This window comes from Amblyomma maculatum, chromosome 1 (genome assembly GCF_055883805.1).
Source record: "Amblyomma maculatum isolate TAMU_Amacu chromosome 1, ASM5588380v1, whole genome shotgun sequence".
In the NCBI taxonomy this organism is placed as follows: domain Eukaryota; kingdom Metazoa; phylum Arthropoda; class Arachnida; order Ixodida; family Ixodidae; genus Amblyomma; species Amblyomma maculatum.
Window position 1 is genome coordinate 68,106,221 of NC_139344.1, and position 16,294 is coordinate 68,122,514.

The following is a 16,294-nucleotide window of genomic DNA, read 5'->3' on the forward strand; positions in this document are numbered from 1 at the left end:
AATTTTTTTCCAATCCAATCCAAATAAGAGTTGTGTTTCTTTTTTTTTTTTTTCTAGCCTGTGTTACCCGTGTAGTTGTTGTGATGCGCTGTCCTGTGCTCATCCAGCAGCTGTTGGCAGTGGCTTCTGCATGAAAAAGGGCATGCACACCAATCTGTGGGCTGTGCATACGATTTCGTAGCTGGCATTTCCTAGAGCCTGGAGCCTGTAGGGCATTGCTCTTGAGTTGTGGCAGCCTGAATGGTCTGAACTTGTTGAACGAATGTGTGTGCAACGCATCAAGGTAGTTGCGATGCATCGATTAGGTTACGCTTGAAGCAGTAGTACACCAAGATATCCCATTCACATTAAATATTGCCACCTAGTGTTGCCAGGTGGCGCATGACTGAGTGAAGGAGGACGAAGTTAAAAAGGGCGACGAAGTGTCGCTTGCGGGTTTGCGTCTGTGCTACTCGCTACTGTTGTGTCGGAGCTAACCCCTTGCTATTCTTGATATCCTCAATAACTTTGTACGTGACAATATTATGGGCAAAGGGAATATGAGTTAACAGAAGCGTCAATGCATTGTGCGAGTCAGAAATAAACAGAATTGTGCCGTGCATGAATTCTGAAGTTTCGCATATATCACACTACAGTAATGGCAGGTAGCTTTCGTGAGTGGGCATGTGCGTGATTAAATGCAATATGTAGGAGACACGAAACTCGAACTTCTTGAGAGATGAAATGCTCGCGTAAAGAAAGCCGCCGTCCAAAGGTATTTGGTGGTCGCAAATCGTGGTGGTGAAGGTTCACAGCATATGCAGTGTACTGAAACCAAGAGCGCTTGAACTTACGTGAGAGGTTTCTGTTACATACCTTATGAACCTTCCAAGTTAATAAGTGGCATCCTTTGCATTCAGAATTCACTTTCTGTTCTGCTTTGAGCAGCTGGTAATGGACATTTGATACCGTAAAGTTTGCGCACTCTGTTTTTATTGTGTGACTGGTTGCCAGAAAGATTGAAGTACTATCAGGATTAAGAATACTCGGTAAATCACTGCACGAAATATGCTGACTTTTAAAGGGTCAAAAATGAGTTCACAATCATGTTACTATATAGCTTTTGCACAAAACAAAAACATCTATATAGATAATAGTTACAGTAACTCATAATGCACTGAGCACACATAATCCTCATAATATGATGTAACTTTTTTATTACTGAATTATTTGTTTGTGGAATGCCATGGTGCACATACAGGCCTCCACAAATGGCTTGTGGAAGTGTCCAGCAGCATGAGAAGTCTGAGCATATGCCTCACTCAATTTACAAGCAAAGTAAAACTAGGGAATAGGAAGAAAGAAAAATAAGGAAGAAAAAAGCACACAAGTTTAGAACAGGCATCACATTCTTCTGGTTGCTTCAAGAGAAAATATATTTGTTGGCAAATCATTCAAAACCCTTGGCACATAGAAAGCATGGACAGGTTCGCCATATGTCTTGTCCACACTGTGGACAAAATAAAACAGTCATGGGGTTGTGATCGTTCGAGCACGGACATATATGGAGGCAGAATTCCTTATTTTGCTGATACTTAAGAATAACACTTTCTTATGTAATAGTGTGAACGAGATATACGAGAGCACGAAAAAGGCAGTAATTGTTGGTAATTGGCATATCTACAGCAGAGCACGAATTATAGATTTTAGTAAATGATAACCTTGTTGCACGAGCACAAGTAAAAACAAATTCCATATCGAAGCACGCTGTACACCAATGCATGTGCTATTGTTTTTCCTGCGTTAATTAGGCAGAATGCATTAATAGGATATAGCAAACAAGCTATTCAGGCAGACGATCACAAACATTAGCCAGATGACTGCTTGAAAGGTATGAAACAAAAAAGTAGGCACTATTATTACACTACAGAGAATGAAGAAGCAGACTGGTGACAGGAATAAGTTTCAGTGGATCATGGAAGCATACTAATTCAGTTTTATTTTGATTGGTAGAAATTAGGTTTCAATGCCAACTAACAAACAACAGTTGCTCTGCCAATTTGCAATCCGGCCACATCTTGATTATAATTAATGTCATGGGATACTGAAAGCACATCATCTCATACTTGAAAACCTCATTGTGAAGAATTACGACTGAGATCGTTGAGTTAATAAAAGGTTGCTAAAATCCATCTCTAAGAAATTCTAATAGCCAGCTGCCTGAGCTTGCTTCTAATATTTCCAATTACTACTACTTGGGTGTGCAAATAATTCTCAAGGAAAGCTGTGAAGTTTATGAAGTAATACATCATTGTTATTAAGATGAAGGAGTTAGTTGCACAGGCGATGCATGCAGACACGCGCACTTGAAAGAGAAATATAGAACACCTTGTTGCTGCGTTACATGTACATGTTGCTTCCTGCATTTTGTTATAACATTTTGAGGACACAGGTGTCTGTTTAAAGGACCTTGACGTGGCTTTATTACATCCATCATGAGCATAGCAAGTCTCTAGTAGCTGCCGCCATGGTCCCCGTCGTCTTCTGGTCCACCTGCTGTTAGTAGGCACAATTGGAGCAGGCATTCTGGAACTGCATAGTGGTGTCGAGTGGTTCTACACTAGCCGCACACCTACGGAAGGTCAGAGAGTCTGCACCTTACTGCCGTCGTCTACTCCGACACCCCTGGCTATGTTCTCGGTGACAAAGTACTGCTACCTGACGAGTTTGATGAGGTGTCGTTTGTCCCAGAGGCTCACTACATATCGTCTGTGAACGTGATCTCCACTGCTTTCAAGATTTCAAGAAAGGTGGCAAATTGTAATGCTATAACAAGTAAAGCTTTCTTTCAACAAGAACTCAACATCTACTTTCGTGTTTGTTGATAGCAGCATACTGTGGCAACAAAAAGCTACACCGAACAATCAGACAGCATTTGCTCAGGATTGAATGGAAATTTCTTTTTCTGTTTTTGGGGAGCCCCCAGCATCTCTGGTTTCTCGCTCGACTTTACTTTTTTAAGCATCTTGTTACTGTAGTGACATACACTGATGGGCTGTCGCATTGCCTAAAATATGTAGGACATGGGTATGATCTGGAAGTGGTGCTCTCCGCGCCCATCAAGTTGGGTAGCATTTCTGAGAAGGTCGACAAAAATTTAACAATCAAGATTTACCAAGCGTAAGCAGCAGGAGATGCCAGATTAAGCATACCGTACATTTCATTTTATATACATGTGTTGCACATAATGCACACTCTTTGTCAAAAGTTTACTGCCCATGGGGTCTATTTCTGAGCCATACTATATATGACTCGTAATGCATTCCCAGATTTTCAAACTTGCTGACGGCAAAAAGATGTTTTGTCCTACCCTTTCCAATGGCTAGGACTTCCACGATTGTTAAAGAACTCATAATATACGGCTTAAAAGCAAACCCTCTGGGCTCTAAACTTTTGACAAAGGCTATACCTTTCACATGTGGGAGAAATTACATTGGTCAAAAAGGTAAATACGTAAACATATGGCTACAAGACCACCAAAAGTTTCTCGGATAAATATTTATCCACTGTCTTATCACTGCACCATAATACATGAGCAGAAATATCTGGTCGTTCTTGGTAAAAACATTGACATGATCTAGGCATGCAGGCACAAATTATTGGCCCAACATGTCGACATGTGGTGGAATGTTGATAGTGGTTTCTATTCGAATGTCAGGAAGCACATTCAAGTATTCAGCTACAATGTGCTGTTCTTTCTCCAGCTCATCAGTTGCCTATCACATATGGAACCAGATAGGAAGGCATGCAGATGCAAGTCGTCTAGTCTTTCTGATACTTCGATTTGGAGGACTAAAGGTAGGGAAAGTAATGGCAAAAGATTATGTGTGAATATGAATTTCTAGCAATTCACTACTTGTAAAAGTTATATTCAATGAATTCAAAATCTGATCACTCGTGCCATCCTGACAAAAATTCTATGCATGATAAGTTTACTACAGTTGTCTTCTCTTGTCTTCATCTGTTTTCGCGCTATTCATTTCGAATAATGCAGTGTTCAGTGTGAATCTCCCAATGCAATTCATATTTTTCTATACCTACAACTGCCTCAATCAACATCCTTGAAGGCTTGTAAGGTGCATATAAATAAATAAGTATTATTGTTCGCGGTGCAAATGGTCTTGTGTTTTACTTTGCTATCACAGTCACAGCCTGGCAAGATTGCAGGGAGCGGCAGGCAAAGGATATAGGTGAATGTGGAAGGGCATTATAATCTATGACATAATAGTAGGCTTTACAGTGGGAACTGCTGTGATAATGGTCGTAGCTTAATTGGAGCTGTTCTTAACGTTGCAATGCTTGCAAAATGTGAGTGACAAGAAAAACTTACAAAGCAGGCCATAGTAACCTGCTGGCTGAATATTAGCTGCTCTTTGCAGTTGCATAAACTGTTTCTTTTTTTCAAATATCTTGCTACCTTTGCCAAAATGTCATGCTGGCTACAAATTAGGATCATTACGAGCCAATTAATCTAATCATGGCTACTTTTTCAAACAGTTACAAGATGCGCCTTACAGAAGCAAGCCCTGGCATTACCAAGAACGCAGGGCACACAAGGCTGACATGGAGCACACACTGTTTTGCATTCACAGAGATGTAAGCTTGAAGTACACCTAGTTTTTCACTCATTGAAAAGAGCCAGGGCATAACACTTGGTGGTGAGGGTGCCAATTGCTCAAGTGAGAGGTTGGCCATCAGTGACTGCATTGCAGCTAAGGCAATAGTAGTGATAACAGTCCTGGTGACGGAGGCACCACTGGATCAAAATTATGGGCCAATGCGTTGTGACCTGAATAGGTTGGAGCTTCAGGTGACGTGCATCACGACAGTGATTCACAAATTTGTCAAAAGCTGAGCTTCTACTGGTAGTGCGTGAATGTGAGTCAAGCTATGAAGTCAGGCCGGAGTACTCCTTGAAATGAAGTATTGAAATGCTTATCTAGCCACTTGCATAAGATAATTATATACATACATACATATACCCAACAGGCCATCAATACACAGGGATGTTTAAAGTTGTGCTAACAATGTTCAGTTGTACACCTAAGCTGAACAAATTCCAAATTGCATAGTAGCACATAACATGGTTTATATCCAATGCGGCATAGGGAAACTGGACTATACGGAACAGGGGTTGATGATCTGAAAGCTATAGCCTGGAACTTGGCCCCAAGAAATGCTCATCCTAAATTTTAGTCTGTCTTCACTGGTCCACCTTTGTAAGCATTATTAACCAGTTTGTCCAGCTAAATAAATAATAATAAAATATTATTTACACTCAGAAAAGATGAAAGAGGAATTGAAAAATGAGTCATCACAAAAGATCAGAAAATTTGGGACATAGGAATGAGCATGGAGGGAATTCCTCCATGAGAATGAGCCACTGAGCGCGCACCACGGTGGCGATCACAGATTCGGCTTTCTTTTTTATATATGTAACTACAGTTTTCCGAGCGCGAAGTTTCCGGGGGGAGACAGGTTGTGCGCGAGCGAGGAAGCGCGCTTGGCGCTCACAGATCTGTTAGTTTTCTTTTTCGTTTTTTTTTTTTAATCTCAAAATGCCCACGTGACTTGTTTGGTTGTTATTGATGCCATCCAAACTCTACTATACGAAAAAGGTAGTAAAATTCTTTCCTAGCTAAAAATATATGTGCTGAAAAGTTCACGTCAGCGTTTTTATTCCCCCCCCCCCCTTTTTTTTTTTTTGTCTGCGACGTCAGCCAACGTCAAGCTCCGCCCATCGACTAACTACGTGAAAAAAAAAAAAAAAAAAAAAAAAAAAAAAAACAGTTTCTGGTTTTAGCGTTTTAGCGGCGAAATCACCACCATCACCTGGGTAGCCACCACGACCCACCTTGCACGGTGGAACGAGTGAGCTTTCGTATACTTTCACCCTTTTACTGCTTTTACCTTCGTACACGTAGGCGGTGCAGACATGGTACATTGACCTTGGTGCAGATGCAGCGCCTCGAAATTTTTTGAAAGCTCGCTTGGTGGTGCGTGGTGCGCTCTGTAGAGGGACGTAACGCACGCGCGCGCGCACGTCGGCCTCCGCGACGTTACGTCGGCGAAAAACCGAGGTCTATAGTCCAACGTCACGGCGTGATGGACGTAGCGAGCGCGAGCCGACGCGGCCCAACGTCGCCGACGCGCAAATAGAATCTCGCCTATTTCTCGCCGACCGCGTCGGCCACGCATCCCAGCATTCCTCACGCGCAGTGAAGATGGCGGCTTGCATGTAGACAGCGACCGCGCGCGCATTTCAGACAGTGTTGCGGAAAAGCTGCTAGAAGGCATTCGAGGGCAGCCCTGCGTCTATGATACCAAGCGGATTGACTACAGAGACGTTCAGAGGAAAGAAAAATGCCTGGGATGCAAACTGTCAGTAGAGCGGCCGGGCACAGCTGTGAGTTCTTCGCTGCGGTGCGTGTGCCATACACGTTTTAATGCATTGCTCTAGGAGGTGTAACGATGTTGTTTCACTTATCTGCAGTACATTCAGTGGAAAAATACCAAAATCTGCGGAAGCGGCTTCGCATAGAGTTGTGACCTGTACACGCCGGAATCGAAGGCCGTACTCGATTTGGCCACACGGAACGTCAGCGGCTCAACAAGCAGGGAATTCGCGAAATTTATGGAATTCTACAGGAACTGCGGCCGGCCGAGAAAGTGATCCTCATTACTGTGTAATCTATAACTCTTCTGTATTCGTACAGATACTTGAATTATGATTAGTTTTCAGTAAAACACGCACGTACACAATCATCGTCCCGTCTGTAGCCGTCGTCGCCGCGGGCTCAGACCGTTGCTGGGCTGGACGTCTCCACGGCTGGCTGTACATGATTTGTGCCATTTGAACATTCGCAGTAAACACATCGCATCATTGCCTTGATCACAACAATAATTAGTGCCTCGATAGGCAGCCAGTTCGTCCCTGTAGGTGACCTGTCGTCTGCTCGAAAATGCACACCGAAAACGTACCAGCCCTCGAGGGCGTCTTGTGCGCATGCGCGACGCGGCACCGGGCACGCCAGCCGCGCCAGACTGTAGAAGCGGCAGTTTTTTGACGCGCCCGTCGTAGCCGACGTGCCGTGGCCGACGTCGCCGATTCAGCCAGTCGCGTCAAAAACGTCGGACTATATTGGGGCCTTTAAAGCAGTTAAAGCGTTAAAGCGTTAAAGCGGCTCAAGGGACGTTGGTAACAAGGATGAACGACGACGTGTCGGACGATTCTAGTGATATGGACGCTGGAATTACCGCGCATACTATTAAGTACTTTCCCCGTAGCATGCGGCAGAAAGGCCCCAGCAATTTAGCGCTCAAACGAGCCAATCTTATGTTCACGATGGAAAATGAGCGTTACCGCACTAAGTGCCGTAAGCTCGAACGTTTTATGAAGGATTTGGTCATTGAAAGTGCAGCGCTGTGCGATCAAGTGGCACGCGTGCAAGAGTCCATCTTCGTAGCCAAAGAAGAACGTCGTTTTCTGCTGAAGAAGTTCCTTCACTACCGCCAACAGCGTGATGGGCCCATAGAGACTGTGCGACCAGCAGTCAGCGCGCTCGCTCAGGTTGGCAATTCGACACCACCATCCACACCAGCAGTCGGAGGCATTTTGGAAGGCGCCGACAAACCCCAGAAAGCCTCGAAAAAGGTCCTAAAGCGGCGTAATACAAAGGTTTGTTTGCGGAAATCAACACCGGCTTAAAGTTAGAAGCCCGCTAGCCTCGCTGTTTATTTTCGGCATAGCGGCACCGTTGCCGTGTCGACAGGTTTAGAACAAATGTTTTGTTGCATGAACAGAGTGAAATTTTGTGCCTGAGATGCCGCTGTCATGAGATTACGTTGGCTACAGCTCCTGTCACACTGATCTGCACTGTGCTGCCGTCTACACACCTGTCTAGAGTGCTCGAACGGCACATCGCGCAGTGCACCAAGGAGGCTTCTTCTAAAACCTCCTTGGTGTGCATTTACCTCATTTACGAGCTACCTATGGCTCGAATACCTTATTTGGGCTTGAGCTTTCCCACAATGGTATAAACGCCTTATGAAAAAGAGGTTATAATAATAAAATGGTTAAAATATAAATTTTGTTGATTATTAGTTGCATAGAAAAAAAACAACAACAAACAAACGAAGTTTTCTGTCTTATGTGCATTATAAAGTTTGTGGTTATGATGATAGTTATCTCTCTTAGATGGGATGGTTACAAGCTAGTTAAGGAGCAAGCCTTGTGAGTATGCAGATATTGCAAACCAAAAGATTGCTTTGGAGGACAGTCTGCATATGTCACTGATAGATTTAGGAGTAAAGCCAGCATATTTGTTCTCTAAGTTCACATATTATATTACTGAACAGCATTTTAGTTGCTTATTTGAACTGTCTTTGTTTCACGCTCCCAGGCCACTACGTGCATGATCAGAGTTGTCACCGGGCCATATGGTGGAGCACCTGTGGGTCTCCTGTGGCACCAGTGCATTACACAGTGAAGAGGACTTTCCCTGTTCCTGTGAAGTGCCTGCAGAGCAGCACTTCATAAGCCCCACCACATGGCCCAGTGACTGCTTTGGTCACATTTACTATAAACTTGACAAGAAGGGTATGTGGCATGAACAGGGCTGTGCAATTTCTGCAATACAAGTGCTCTACTGCCTTGCTTTGCACCGCTTATGCCTGTGCAGGTCTCCTGTGTAACAAGAAATGTAGCTTAGTAGCTTTTTACAATGCTGCGACTGATGGTGGAGGTTACATTGTCCAAGCCATGTTAGCAATCGGTGCTTGCAGAGTAAGCATGAACTGATTTCAAAGTGCTGTGTTGTGTAGTTTCAGATTTTGATGCAAAAGCATTTCGTGTCTCATGAGTGGCATGGACGGAGTGTGTCATCAGATTGCATCCACACGAACTGTGGATAGACAAAAAAATATTGCCATGACTGGTTTTCGAACCTGCGCCAGAAAGAACATATCAGCTTCTGTGGCACATGCACGAGGTCACTAGGCTGTCGCTGCAGCCAATCATGCCTCTTCTTAAATTGCAACACACTCTCGTGCTGTGCAATAAACACATCATCAGGTTCCACCTGCAACACGCTCTCTAGCTGTGCAGTGAACCACGTCGTCTTCGTGAACCATTTGTGCTGCTCCTTCATTTATCATAATATGTCATCTGGGCGAGTGTGGGCTAGGTCCACGAGTGTAGTGTCTGTCTAGTACACCAGATGACATGACAGAACTTCCACACATAAGAAAAGTGCTCCCCTGCAATTTTTTCCTCATTCCTTGTCTTTTGTAAGCGTTATCTTTTGTATTTTCCAAGCTTTTTTTTTTCTTGGTGTTTGAAAGAAAGGACCTTGCGAGACTACTGTTTATGGTTCCCCTTCATTTTCATTTTAGTCAGTTGTTCCTATAGCAGCTTTCTGATTGACATCTTAGCGCTTGATCTATGTCACTAAATTTGCAGAAGGAAAGAAAAATACACGGGCAACCAACCATATGATGTTATGAGACAAATCTTAATTAGCAGTAACAGCTGTACAGTGTACTTTAACATTGTTTGTCTTCATACCGCGAATCCAGATTTCATCATTGCCTTTTCACTCTCCTGCTTTATGTGCGTCTGGTGGGTTGGGGCCTTTTGGAAAATTGAGGTGGGTGGGTGATTGGAGGCCTTCTGGAGGGTACAAGTGGGTATTCAGTGGGACTCATAGGTGAAACATGCCAATGTTTTACCGATGGAGGCCGAAAGGTTTTCCAATCTATGTGGTGTGCTAGGGTGGAGGCTTCACACATACATTCATGCATGAAAGATAGACAGACAGATATTGTAACTGAGACTGCTATATTTCTTGTAAAGTAAAAATGCTCCTGAGGCACTGTTGCTTACAGCACACGATTGTTAGCAATAATGTTTATACTTGTACAATTTAATTCAACAGCCTGTATGCAACTATTTAATTCCTGTACTCAGTTCAGCCGTTCAGTCGTGTCCGACTCTTCGTGACCCTATGGACCATGTCACGCCACGCTTTCCGGTCTCTCACTATCTTCCTAACATCACATAACTTCATCTGCAGTGCCTCGAGGATGCCATATAACCATCGCGTTTGCTGCCTACCCCTTCTCCGGCGACCCTCAACCTTTCCAAACATCAAATCTTTCTCCAGCAACTCCTCTCTTCTCATCAGATAACCAAAGTAGCTGAGCTTTAACTTTAGAATTTGACCCTCCAATGAGCAGTCAGGGTTTATGGTCGACAATATCGACTGATTTGATCTTCTGGCAGTCCAAGGAACTCTCGAGAGTCTTCGCCAGCACCACAATTCAAATGCGTCAATCCTTCGGCGGTCAGCCTTTTTCACAGTCCAACTCTCGCATCCATACATCACAACTGGAAAGACCATAGCACGAGTTATACAGATCTTGGTTGGCAGACTAATGATTGCTCTCTTTCCTAGAAGCAGGCGTCTCCTGATTTCATGGCTGCAGTCTCCTTCCGAGGTAATCTTGGAGCCCAAGAAGAAAAAATCTGTCACCGCTTCCACTTCTTGTCCCTTGATGCTCCAGGACTTGATAGGGCAAGACGCCATGATCTTTGTCTTTTTAATGTTCAGTTTAAGCCCAAACTTCTCACTCTCTTCTTGTACGCGCATCAGAAGTCTCTTGAGTTCCACTTCACTTTCTGCCATTAAAGTGGTATCATCCGCATATCTAAGGTTGTTGATACGTTTTCCAGCAGTCTTCACTCCAGCTGAAGACTCGTCCAGACCGGCCTTCCTCGTGATGCACTCTGCATATAGGTTAAATAGGCAGGGCGACAGTATGCAGCCTTGCCTTACTCCTTTCTCAATCGGAAACCAATCAGTAAGGCCATGCCCAGTTCTGACTGTGGCCTCTTGCCCTTCATACAGGTTCCTGAGGAGACAGATAAGGTGAATTGAAACTCCCATCTTTTGGAGAACCTGCCACAATCTGCTGTGATCTACGCAGTCAAACGCTTTCGCATAATCAATAAAGCAGAAGTAGATGGGTTTCTGGAACTCTCTTGCTTTTTCCATGATCCAGCGAAGGTTTGCAATTTGGTCTCTAGTTCTTCTGCCCTTGCGAAACCCAGCTTGCACGTCCGGAAGCTCCCGATCCACATATTACTGCAGCCTACCTTGGAGTATTTTCAACATCACCTTGCTAGCATGCGAAATAAGCGCGATCGTGCGGTAGTTGGAACAATCTTTGGCACTGCCTATCTTCGGAATGGGGATGTAAACTGACATCCTCCAATCCTTTGGCCATTGCAGGGTTGTCCAAATCTTCTGACAATGTATGAAGAATGTTAACAGCGTCATGGTTGAGGTTTTGAAGCAACTCAGCTGGAATGCCATCAATTCCGCTAGCTTTGCTCTTAGCAAGGCTGGCTAAGGCCCATTCAACTTCACTCTTCAGGATGCCCGGCTCGAGATCAGTAATCACAACAGTCTTATGTTGGGTTTGCACATTCGGGTCCTTCTTGTACAGTTCTTCTGTGTATTTCTGCCACCTCTTCTTTATCTCTGAGGCTTCAGTGAGGTCCTTGCCTTGTTTGTCCTTTATCACGCCCAGCTTAGCACAGAAGCTTCCTTTGATATCTTTGATTGTCTTATACAGAGCTCTTGTGTTCCTGAATTGGCTGTTGTCCTCAACTGCTTGGCACTGTATGTTCAGGAAGGCATTCTTATCTCTCCTTGCTATTTTCTGAAAATCCGCATTGAGAACCTTGTATCTTTCTCTTTTCCCCATAACTTTTGCCATCCTCCTTTCCTCAGCTATTTGCAAAGCCTCTTCAGATAACCAGTTTGCTTTCTTGCATTTCTTTTGCTTTGGAACTACCTTAGTAGCAACTTCTTGTATTGTATCACGAACATCAGTCCACATGTCTTCGGGCTCTTTGTCTTCTAGATCTAATTCTTGAAATCAATTCCACACTTCCACAGTATATTCTAATGGAATTTGATCCAGATCATACCTGAAAGGCCTTCTAGTTTTCTGTGTTTTCCTCAATCAAAGCTTAATTTTGGCAACAAGAAGCTGATGATCGGTGCCACAATCGGCCCCAGGCCTTGTTTTTACTGCTTGCATAACGCTTCTCCATCTCTGCCGGCAAAGAATATAATCGATCTGATTCCTGTACAGACCGTCTGGCGAAGTCCATGTGTACAGGCGCCTCTTGTGCTGTTGAAAATGAGTATTCGCTATGGTCAGGTTGTTTTCTTGACAAAGCTCTACTAGCCTCTGCCCAGCTTCATTTGGCTCACCAAGACCGAACTTGCCTGTAATTCCGGATATTTCTTCACTCCCGACCTTAGCATTCCAGTCTCCTATGAGAAAAACGACATCTGATGATGGGGTGCGGTCTAAAAGGCATTGTAGGTCCGCATAAAATCTCTCAACGTTAGCTTCTTGAAGTCTTTTCTTCCTGTGCCTAATCAGCATGGATCATTGCTGGCCCATAAATGTTGCTTGCTATTTCAAAGCTGCCAGTGCACTTTCAGACTTTTGCCACCAGTTATATAGTCTAAGAAGTCAACTTTCAGTTTTGAAGTTGCAGTTTGTTGCAGGTCTGAAGAATGTGGTGCATATATCATCTTTGTGAGCATGGCAGACTTCTTGATAACTGGGCTCTGTTACAAACCTCTCATTGTATGTTGATTTTCTTCTCTCATCTATATGTAATGTTTCCAGATTCTAGTAGTAGCAATATGCTCCAGGACAGTGTCAAATAATCGGATTTTATTTGGGACAGTAAAGAAACAGAAACAAGACCAGAATAGCAAGTTCTGCCCATTGGGAAGCTTAGCCCCTTAACTTTGGACCTTTTTTTCATTCATTGCCATTCATGCCGTGGGTTGTTTCTTTCTATGCTATAGGGACCGGGCGCCCGTCGTATGACGCCACCGTCTGTTCGGCAGAACAGCACCGCCCGCAAGAAAACGCGCACAAGCCGAATGGCGAGGTAGCGAAGCGGCGCAGCTGGTTTTGTTTGGCGAGGCATACTCAAACATGTCTTTATCCGTTGTTCTGCGGTGTGGCTTTCAAGCTTTAAGTAATCGTGTGGAGTTTTTTCGACCAGGATATTCTTTAAAAAGTGAGCAGTTGCCTTCTGCAAGGAGTGAGTGTTTTCGGAACTACCCAGCGTATGGTATTTCGTATACATTTGGAAATGCTGTGCGGGCGATATTGCCATGCACTAGAAACGCTTTTGAAGACTACTTCGGTGATATGACCTACGTGTGCACTGTGTGGCAATTTTTTTTTCTGTTTTGAAACTCGCCAAAAGAGAAAATATCACCGGCCGTGGGGATTTTGACGCACATTCTCATTTTTGGGGTAGCGAAAAAAACGGACAGCAGAGGTGAAATTTTGGAGAAGCTCATACTTTCCAATAACGTTTGTCTGTTGAATTCCAGTAAGCCCACATACTGCTCTGCATCATCCGGGAAAATTAGCGTTTTAGACCTTTCATTCAGTTCACCATCTGTTTTTGGTGATTTTACATGGGATACTTTAGATAACCCATATGGGAGTGATCACTTGCCAGTTTTTATCAATCTATCATCACCTGCTGTCATTCCAACAAAACCACATTGGAAGCTGCATTTAGCGAATTGGGCAACTTTTAAAGAAAAAGCTCATTTGCATGAATTATATTCAGACAAGCATAACGTTGATGAATTGAATGAAAAGTTCACAAATTGTATTCTTGCTGCAGCAGAAATTGCTATCCCTCAGTCTTCTGGAATAATGCGGTGCAACCAAAAAGTTTGGTATTCTAAAGAATGTAAGGAGGCAAAAAAATGCAAAATAAAGTGTGGGGAACTTTCAGGAGGTACGCAGCCTATGACAACCTAATAAACTTCAAGAAAGCGAGGGCAAAAGCACAGTACATCCAGTGAACTGCCGAAAAAATCTAGAGGCAGGTGCAGAAGCTAAATGGCAGCTTCTCACCATTTACAGTTCCTCTTTCAACAGCACCTGGTATTCAAGCAACCCTACTGGTACAAGCAAACATATTAGACGAACACTTTGCAGCAGGTTCTAGTTTTTCCCTCTACACACAGTCATTTCTAAAACACAAAAATATTGCTGAAAAACACAGACCTCTAACAACTGGTTGCACGAACGAACCTTATGACAGTCAAATTACTGTCCATGAAATAAATAGAGTACTGTCTGCCGGAAAACTAACTGCCCAAGTACCCGACAGAATACATTGTGAAATGCTGGCCCATCTTTTCAATTCTGCTGTACATGCACTTTTGAAATTTTTAACAAAATATCGATGTCAGGAAAGGTGCTGGAAGCTTAAAAAACAGGTGTTATAGTCCTATTACTCAAGCCCGTAAAGCTGCCAAATCCCCCTAGTAGCTACCGGCCTGTAGCCCTCATGAGTTGCCTTGCTAAATTTCGGAAGTGTCTTGAACATTAGGTTAACCTTGAGTTTAGAATCATGTAAACTTCTGAAAATTAATCAGTGTGGTTTTAAAAAAGCATGCGCAATGACAGACCATCTTCTTAGACTTGAAAATGCTCTCTAAGAAGCATTTATACATAAACGACACTGTCTTGCCGTCTTCCTTGACATGGAAAAAGCGTGACACAGTGTGGAGTTTCAGCGTTCTACGTGATTTAGCAGACCTAGGTATTCAAGGCCGGATGTTAAACTGTCAAAATAATTTCCTCTCAAACCGTTCATTTAAAGTACGCCTGGGCTCAACCCTTTCAAGAAAATAGAGTTCCCCAAGGGTATATTTTAAGTACTACTCTCTTTGTTGTAAAACTTAATTCAGTAACCAGAGAAATCTTGAAGTCCATTATGTACTCGCTTTATACATAACCACGTGAGAGCAGCAAGTACAGTTAACCATAATTAGACTAGCCACATGGGCAGATGGGTTTCAGTTCTCTCCACAGAAATTATTGCCTGTTCTGCTCATCCTGAAACGAGGCTTGCATACTGCCTCAACCCTACACTTAAAGAAAACCATACTACTGGTTAAAGATGAACATAAATTTCTGGGCATTATCTTTGATGAAAAAGTTAACATTTTTACCCCACATAAACACCCTCAGAAAGAATCTCAGTCATTAAACATACTTAAAGTACTCTCAAGGAAACACTAGGGGTCTGACAAAAAATGCCTTCTACATATTTATCGACCTGTAATATGCTCTACCCTTTATTATGGAAGCATTGTGTCCATCTCAAACGCTTGAATCTAGTACACAACATGGGATTGCACCTCTCAACTGGCACATATAGGACATTTCCAATAAATAGCCTTTATGTTGAAGCAAATGAACCACCTCTTAAAGACAGGAGAACAATGCTTACATGTGCATTGTTCATTATGTGCAATGCATAAGATCCCTAATGAAACACCTACGTCACCCAATAGTCACAAGCTGTCCATCCGGAGCTCTCTAACAACAAACCCCAAGCAATCAAACCACTAATTGTCTGTTTTGAACAGGCATGCCAGGAATTAAATATACTTGATTCACTTCCAAATATTGCCCGGAGGCCAAGCCCACTGCCTCCTTGGTACTATTTTCCCTCTGTGTGCGACTTCACATTAACCCACTTTCATAAGAAACAAGCACTGCATGAACACATAGTACAGGAGTTCTTTGAGACTAAATGAAAAATACAAAGCTTATGCAGCATTCTATACAGATGGTTCTAAGACTGCACATTACATTGGAAGTGCGTCTCTCATAGCCTGAGTCGCTTTGGGACATTAAACCCCACAAACTAAACTAAACTACATTGGAAGCGCTGTAATACAAGGTAAATGGGAGAAAATAGTAAAGTTGTCTGAGTGTTCATTTGTTTCTACAGCTGAGTGTCATGCCATTTCTGTGGCTGTAGAAGAAATATTACAGAAAAGTATTGGAAACAGCATCATTTATACAGATTCTCTGAGTGTAATCAAAGCACTACATCATCGGAATGCTACAGAACCGTTAATTTGGGACATAATAACATAACATAGTAGCTGTGCAAACACAGGGGCAGTCAATTAGGTTTTGTTGGTTATCAAGCCATGTTGGAATCCACGGCAACGAGAGAGCTGGCACATGCCGCAGCAGCCCGTAAGGATGAAATACAACTAGTCAGCATGCCACATAGAGATGTTATGAAGCTCATATAGGGAAAACTGAGATCAAAATAGCAGGTTTCATGGAACCCAATGAACTAAACAATTACACTTTTTTAAACCAGTTG

The 16,294-nt window shown here is 43.2% G+C and overlaps 1 protein-coding gene across 1 annotated transcript in view; it reads left to right on the top strand.

The window, feature by feature from the left end:
* The first annotated feature begins 6,063 nt into the window (after window positions 1-6,063).
* Window positions 6,064-16,294, top strand: part of LOC146202729 (transforming growth factor beta regulator 1) — a 61,070-nt gene continuing 50,839 nt past the window's right edge. Inside the window, exon 1 of the mRNA XM_084588282.1 lies at window positions 6,064-7,717. Within this exon, the coding sequence (XP_084444408.1) occupies window positions 7,247-7,717 (471 nt within the window). The 5' untranslated portion in view covers window positions 6,064-7,246. The remainder of the gene's footprint in view (window positions 7,718-16,294) is intronic.